The sequence below is a fragment of the Terrapene carolina genome, unplaced genomic scaffold (assembly GCF_002925995.2).
Source record: "Terrapene carolina triunguis isolate 2854851 unplaced genomic scaffold, T_m_triunguis-2.0 Scaffold62, whole genome shotgun sequence".
In the NCBI taxonomy this organism is placed as follows: Eukaryota; Metazoa; Chordata; order Testudines; family Emydidae; genus Terrapene; species Terrapene triunguis.
The window spans coordinates 54,453,645-54,461,615 of NW_020664413.1; the positions used below are offsets into that span (position 1 = coordinate 54,453,645).

Consider the following 7,971-nt stretch of genomic DNA (forward strand, 5'->3'; position numbering starts at 1 on the left):
TATTTTCCATACTGATTTTACAGAGATGATTTTTACCTTTTTCTTTAATTAAAAGCCTTCTTTTTTAAGAACCAGATTGATTTCTCCTTGTTTTAAGATCCAAGGGGGTTTGGATCTGTATTCACCAGGAGTTGGTGAAAGGAGGGTGGAAGGAAGGAGGGGGGATGGTTAACTTCTCCTTGTTTTAAGATCCAAGGGGGTTTGGATCTGTGTTCACCAGGGAATTGGTGAAAGGTTTCTCAAGGCTTCCCAGGGAGGGAATTCTTGTGATGGTGGCAGCGGACCAAAGCTAAGCTGGTAGATAAGCTTAGAAGTTTTTATGCAGGCCCCTACATTTGAACCCTAAAGTTCAAAGTGGGGATCCAGCCTTGACAAGGACATAACATGGGAAGGGGGCAGGAGACTGATACAGCCAGGGACACTGTTTAAAAGTGGGTTGGGCTGTTCAGGTCAAAGCCACCTTGCTGGGCTGATAACTCCAGTCAGGCTGAAAATTCCCTTTATCTTGAAATGGATGATGGAGCTTCCCACAATAGCATGGGAAGTGAAGGATGATGGTCCATCTCTGGGCTAGCATTCCCAAGCTTCCGAGTCTTCCATGGGAATAGGTCCTGAACCCACTGAAATCAATGGCAAAACTCCCATTGCCTTCGGTGGGCGCAAACAGCACATATTTAACTTACTGCATGGGAATGATTTAATTGAACAAAACTTTCCCTAGAGTTAAACAGTTAGCAGCTTGGGATCCCCTCCTTTTCTCAAATCATGTGTTGTGTAAAAATGTAGCCTAAAGGTGGTAAAAATCAAATCACTAAATTAATTTTGGACTAAAGTTTTATAGCTTTTTGTATATACACATACACACAATTATATTAGATACAAATCAAATCATAACCTTCAAGGCACTGCCTTGAGGTCTTTCTTATTGGCAAATTGTACTAGTCAAATACAAACATTGTAAAAAATGGTAAGGGTGAAACACTAATACATATTTAAAACTGTTACATCAGGAATTGTAGTCTTAGCACATAGCAGTGATATCAGGCAGCCTGACACCATTATGGCTGAATCTGTAACAAAATATTCCTGATAATGCCAAGTATCAGCATTAGATGGGGCTGTATTGTAAGGGAATGGAAGATTGTAGAGCCTAGATGTTTCATCCCATTCAAAACAAACTATTTCAAATTACATTCATGACATCAACCTTGGTATAATTATTAATGTAATGATTTCTTGGTAACTATGTCTCAGATGATGCCACTAGTCCATCTCTCTAGGTACTTGCCCGGAAAGGGTCCAGTCACTGTAGTAACTTAGTGCTCTGTAAATAACAATGACTTTAGCCGCACAGCACTCCATTTCGCAGGTGGGGTAATAAGGCACAAACAGATGAAGTGACTTGCCCCCAAGTCATGCAGAATGTCTGGGGCAGTGTCATGGACTTAACCCTGATCTCTTGAATCCCAATCCTAGTGCCTTTAACCACAATATCAACCTTCATCCTAAAAGCATAATCACACTTCTCTGAAATGTATGTGGTGTAGATTTTATTTACTGACTTCTTTAAACCTTTGCTGCTCACCGAATTCCAGTCTTCTAAGTATATCTATCTGCCTATTCCCATAACTGTCAGATTGAGCTTTCTCTCTCTTTATAGTTCAGTGCTTCGTAAGGAATAGCACACAGCTACTCTTATGAAATCTGATTCTTAGCATCTATTTAGTAACTTACATTGTACAGCAGGACAAGTCCACGTCATCAGGAAATGAAGCAATCAGGCTCTGGTGCACTGGCCTAAGATGACATCTCCAGCTGCCATTGTTTCCCAAACATTGTTTACCAGTGCTGAACCCTGCCAGCTACCATTGTTTCTTGCTTTTGTTTACTAGGGTCAAAACAATACAGTGTGCAAAGTTATGTGGGCTAAATCCTGCCTGTTTCAGTGCTGGAGAATGGGAGAAGCAGAGCAATGTTAGCTGTGTAGTGCTTCCCATTATTATGATGTATCACCCTCATGACAGCCTTTTACTTACCCATATGTATCTGGTGCCTTTAGAATACCACAAGGGGTTCTGGGATCTTCACCCTTTGAAGATATGCAGGGTTCTGACCCTGGGTTCCAGCCCATTACATATGATTTGTTCTATAAGAACTCACACAACATGTATGGCATACAAGATACTAGATTAGATTGCCTAGATGTAGAGATGGTGTTATTGTCAGTAAGGGCCAGATCTTTAAAAAGTATTTAAGCACGTAAGGGTGCAGATAGCTAGTGAGATTTTCAAAGGTGCCTAGAAATCTAAATCCTATGGATTTCAAGGGGAGTTAGGAGCTTTTGAAAATCCCAGTAGGCACCTATTTGCATAGTTAGGTATCTAACAGTCTTTAAAAATCTGTCCCTACATCTTCATTAGAATATCTCCTGCCCTGAGATTCTATGTTACGTGCATGCTAATGGACAAGTTCTGAAGCTGAAAAAGTACATTGTTTAGGGCTCATTTATACATGTAGCTGAACAGTGTTCAGGGAGCTTCCTTTTTACTGTGCAGGATTCTCTGGTGACTCTGCTCAGCTTTTAAACATGTCACCCAATTCTTGTTCCTCCTGTCCAGTAACTAATGTATTATGACTAAATTCTTGGCTCCACATACAAAATGTCATAACTAGCTTTTCATGGGCACACAGCAATGCAGGAAAAGGAGCAACAATGTATTCTGGTTACCATGTGACCCATACAAATCTCCATGCTAATTACTCCTAACCATAATAATCTGCATCGGAAAGGCTGTATATGATTGGATATGGTTCAAATTGCATGCACACTGAAACTCTTGAGGTGAAATCCTGATCCCATTGAAGTCAATGGCAAAAAATTCTCATTAACTTCACTGTGACCCCAATTTCACCCATAGGACTACAATCTTTAGCCCCCCTCCCAGAGAAATCATCCATAGTTCTATCTGTGGAGGACCTGCAGAATAGCATCTCTGTGTCTTGAGAGATGCCAGAATTATAGTGGAAAATGATATGGCCCTTTATGTGGGTGATGCTTTAGAAAATTGGAAGCTTGAAGTACCGTTATGCCCCAATCTAGGACATGTTCATAAATGTTATCCTACAGATTTCAGTTTTTCCTTATATTTTAAAGGAACTTCTTCTTGCAATCTGGCATAACTTCTGTTTAATCGTTTTAGAAAATTGTAACTAGTAAAATGGATTTACAAGAAAAGCAAGTGGAAATCTTTTCATTTTGAATGCAAATATAAACAGCTGTATGCAATGATGTACCTAAAGCTGTACTTGGTTTGATGTTGACATTAAGAAGATCAACTCAAGCTCTTGACAACCCTTCATTTTAATATCTAGCAGAATCTCCTGCTTTTATTTATTTATTTTGTAACACCAATCTCTCATGCTTGTCACTTCACACAATTTAAACTATCAATATTCATTGTTTAATAGTTTAATAGAACTTTTAAACATTAGCATATTAATGGAACTTCCATATAACACCCCCACGCCCTTTTGGACAAAACTGTTGGAAGGCGGCAAGGATATTATAAGTGTGTGTGTGTCCTACACTGGGTAACTCTGACTGTGTTAAGTGCACTTTTTGGGTATCATAATTCTCCTTGTTCTCAAATTAAAAACAGCTATCTAGTTGTAATTATGTATTTATAAACTTTCAGAGGGGGATAAATATTTTCCAATTTTATGGGTATCCACACTCTGCATTTGTAGCAAGCAAACAATGACTAAAAAAATATAGACACACAGGTGTTCTTGCTGGTAGCTGACTTTTATTTTTAATATTCACAGGGAGACAATTGTAAGTCTGCTAAGCAGTCAAAAGGTGTCAGTCTGGTAGCATGATTGTTGTTTTTTAATAATGTGTCACATTTTTATTTAAAATCACAGTTGACATGGTCAGATGATCTTGTATAGACCAAAGAGTAAACTCATTTTATATTTTGGTAACTTCTCTAACTCTCATTTCTCAGTGGCCTCTCTATGTTGTAGTGTAGATAACATAAGTACATTTACTTTTATTTGAAATCTTCAAAAATGTTAATTGTTCATCATTGTGTCTCTGACAAAGAATGAGACGCACAATTTATTATATTTGAAGATCGGCATTTTTTCTGATGTTTAAAAACTGGATTGAGATAACTTAGGGGACTTTACCTTTGAACTGTTTTGACATGGTATAAAAGAAACTTTTTGTGCATCAAATCCTAGGTTCATGTTAGTCTGCTGGAAGGTCACAGATGAAATGGGTTGAATGGATTCAGCATGGTGCATAGAAATGTTTGCACATCTCATAAACACACCTCTGTCAACGAGAAGCTTAGGACTGGATAGCCAGCCATGACTAAGGCGTGTTAACAGGGCTATGTGAGAAGGCTTTCATTTGTACTAAAATTCCCCCCAATTTACCCCATCTATATGATTTGGGATGATTAAATATTTTCATTTAAGATCTAATGTTTCAAAGAGTGGTGTAATGGAGCCACTGGCAGTAGCAGTGTGGTGGTGGTTTTGTAGAATCACTATTCCAGCTGACGTATCTGAAGAGAACAATCTTCTATTGATTCAGTTAGGATTGTCACTGGCCTGGGTATAAACAGGCAGGCCTACTATAATGTATTGACTTCTCATCTATTTGAGAGAACTCCTAGCCTGTTATTATTAAATCAAGTTTATTTTTTCCTTAATATGGAGAAGGGTCTTTCCACTGCTGCTGCTGCCTTGAGATCAGCTTAACAAACTGGTGCTGTGGTTTGATGGTGCCCTTGGGTTCTGCACTCCCAAAGGCTTCGCCTTAATATGCTGCCACTTCAGCCAGTTTGGAACATAGTCCACAGAACAATGAACTAGCTAGAAAAAGGCATAAATGACTATAAAATCCCTCTACTGACAATAAATATTTTTCATTGTTGTATGCGTTGTTGTAGCCATGTTGGACCTATGATATTAGGGAGACAAGGTCACTGAGGAAATATCTTTTATTGGACCATTCTCTGTTGCCAGACCTGAAGAAAGAACTCTGTGTAAGCTCAAAAGCTTGTCTCTTTCACCAACAGAATGTAGATATTACCTCACCCCCCTTGTCTCTCAAATTAATCGTTTATAAGACATTGTATCTGCAGGCCCAGCCCACCAAACTCACTGCTATGACTGCTTCTGCTGCCTTTTATGTTGGCTAAAGGTACGGTGCATTTAAAAAGCTGCCAGATGATTTCAGTCCCTTCTGTCTGTGCTGAAATTAATAGTAGGCCCCACTGTGGAATTGAAACAGAGATGGGTGAATTTGAACCTTGTTCCATCATAAAAAGTAATTTTAACGAGGACATGAGAACAGCAGCTCCACTTTAAGTTCTTAATGATCTATATTATTCATGCCTTTTTTTCTTTGTGTATTTCTATATACTCTTAGGGACAAGGAGATCTGCTGAAGAATGCCAAGAATGAAGCCATAGAGAATATGAAGCAGATCCAGCTGGCCTGCTTGTCATGTGGACTGAGCAAAACTGGAAGTGGAAACATGGATGCAAAATCAAAACGATGCCTTGAGGCAATAGAGGAGAAGGATACTGGGGATGAGAACGGCAGGCTGTGAGAGAAGGCAGAGCTGTCATATTTGTCATATATTTCAATAACTTTAAACTATTTTTTTAAAGCATTTAAAATTTCACACAGGAATGCCTTCTTGCAGGGTGTTGGAAGTATTAAATTCCTCACAATGTCAGTATTTTAATGCAGTTAATTTATCTAAGTTAAACTCTTTAGTAGTAAAATTTCTAATAAATCCGAGGAGTGGGTGGGGAGTGTGAATGAGAGAGAGAACGTGTGTGTGGAATCCTAGAAAAGCCCGTTTAAGAGTTGCTTTATCCATTTACTAATTTATTCTTTTGTCATCTTTGAACAGACATGTTAATTCTGAAGATCAAAACAAATAGAATACTTATTGTATCAATTTTGTGCTTCGTTTGACTTTCCTGCCTTTGTCATTTAATTTACAACTTTTAATATATTCTGTTTAAATTAAACAAAACAGATTTCACTAACAAATAACCATTTGTTGTAAGGGTGAAATTAATGGATTGCTACAAATCCTCAACATCATTTTTAATGATCAATTAAAAATAAGTAAATGAAATATTAAACAGAATTTCTAGATAGTTCCTGATTGGATTTCAGATGGACATTTCATAGAATTTTAGCTAGTCTTTGAAATACATGTGTCTGAAATACATTCAGATAATACATAGTAATGTAAGAAATAGCGAACTTCTTTCATTCAAGAAGGTCAGTGCAACATTTTAGCTCAGCAGAACGGCTGCGATCTTTGCAGAAATGCATTTAACTTGTGTAATAATAAACACAGCTTCTGCCCTCTAGTTATGAAGTGAGAATTGTGAGCATTCATCAATGATAAAATAACATGACAGTGATCTTCAGTAATTCTGAAATATTCATGAATGCCAATATTTGAAGGAAGGTTATAGACTTCACAAACTGTGAGCTTTATATGACATTTACAGAATGGGTTAATTTCTTCTTGCCTTACTCATACCAGTGATCCTACTTAAGTCCGGTGAGTAAAGTAAGCAGGATTTGGCCACAGTGTGTCAGTTTTAAGAAGTATGCCCTGCTAGAGATTTGAAGTAAGACTGCAGAATTGCTGAAGATGTAGCATAGAGAAATGGCTTGAAAAACCAGGGTACCAGTATTCTTGTGCAGCAATTATAAATGTCATGACACAACAAATCCTTATGGTAGTTTTGAGAATTAACTCCATTATGCTACTGTACTGTCATTTAATGTACACAGAAGAGATGCAGGACAACAAATGAATCCGTATCCTGTCATCCTTAATAGGGTCCTGCTCATGTATTCTCATGGTGTTCATTTCAGTCTTTTCAGTATTGTGCTTAAGTGTAGTATTTGTGTTACCTTTAACAGAACTCAGTGTTCTATGGTTATAAAAGACTATATTTATTTAAAGCATTGCTTTTATTTTGAAAAGCTACTTTTTAAATTAATTTGATTAACAAATGTGCGAATTTTCTGAACTTAACAAAAGGTAAATTGTTGGAAGTTTGGCCGTCTGAAAATCTTATATAGCTCCTGTGTTAAGTTATTTTTGACTTCTTAATAACACTATTATGTTCATGTTGCACATTACTGAGAGAGTAAAGCTATGAAACAACTGTAACCCATGTTTTTAAGTGATTTTACACAGAAGGCAAACACTGAAAACTGATTAAGAGCATGTGTTAGAATTTGGGTGAGCTGTACATAAGGTTCTGTCCTGTCTTGAAGCCCATTATTTAAAGGATTATAACTCAGTTGCCTGAAACTTGATTATATACAGTAAGAACCAGGTATTGTTTTTTCCCCCCCCCCACACACACTATGTTAACCAGTCATTTAGGTCTTTGATTTGTGTATATATATATTTGTATTATAGTTTCCTTGTGTGACTTCAGGAGGGAGTTTCTTTTGGGTTCCAGTCAAGGAATAAATAACCCCTGCCCAAATTAATGTATTAAGCATGCATGGACAAATTCTTCCTTCAGATTCTGTTCTATCAATTTCAACAGGAATTATGTATATGGCAAACAGAACTTGGCGCTCAGAGGTTAGTGTCCAATGGAACAAAAACTGTTAAGCTAACTTTATGCCAGTTATGAACACAACTTCTTTTAGGAATGATCTATGTAATGGGAAGGGTTTCTTTGGAAGAGAACTCTGTTCCCTGTGCTATTTTCTTTTAAAATGAAAACAGCCTTAATTTTTTTCACTTTGAAAGTCAATTTGATACTCCTTCAAGAACTGAAGTTTTTTCTCGCTCTCTGGTTTTATAAATTGCCTGGGTGGTAAAATATAGACAAGAGCTTGATTTACAAGTTGAAGTTGGCAAAAGCAGGTACTACACAACAATGTTGAACATCCTCTATA

General features: G+C 37.3%; 1 protein-coding gene across 1 annotated transcript in view; it reads left to right on the plus strand.

Moving 5' to 3' along the window:
* PLCL1 (phospholipase C like 1 (inactive)) overlaps positions 1–7,587 on the plus strand; it is a 297,889-nt gene extending 290,302 nt beyond the window's left edge. Inside the window, exon 6 of the mRNA XM_024206998.2 lies at positions 5,444–7,587. Coding sequence (XP_024062766.1) covers positions 5,444–5,626 — 183 coding nt within the window. The 3' untranslated portion in view covers positions 5,627–7,587. The remainder of the gene's footprint in view (positions 1–5,443) is intronic.
* Positions 7,588–7,971: the final 384 nt, after the last annotated feature.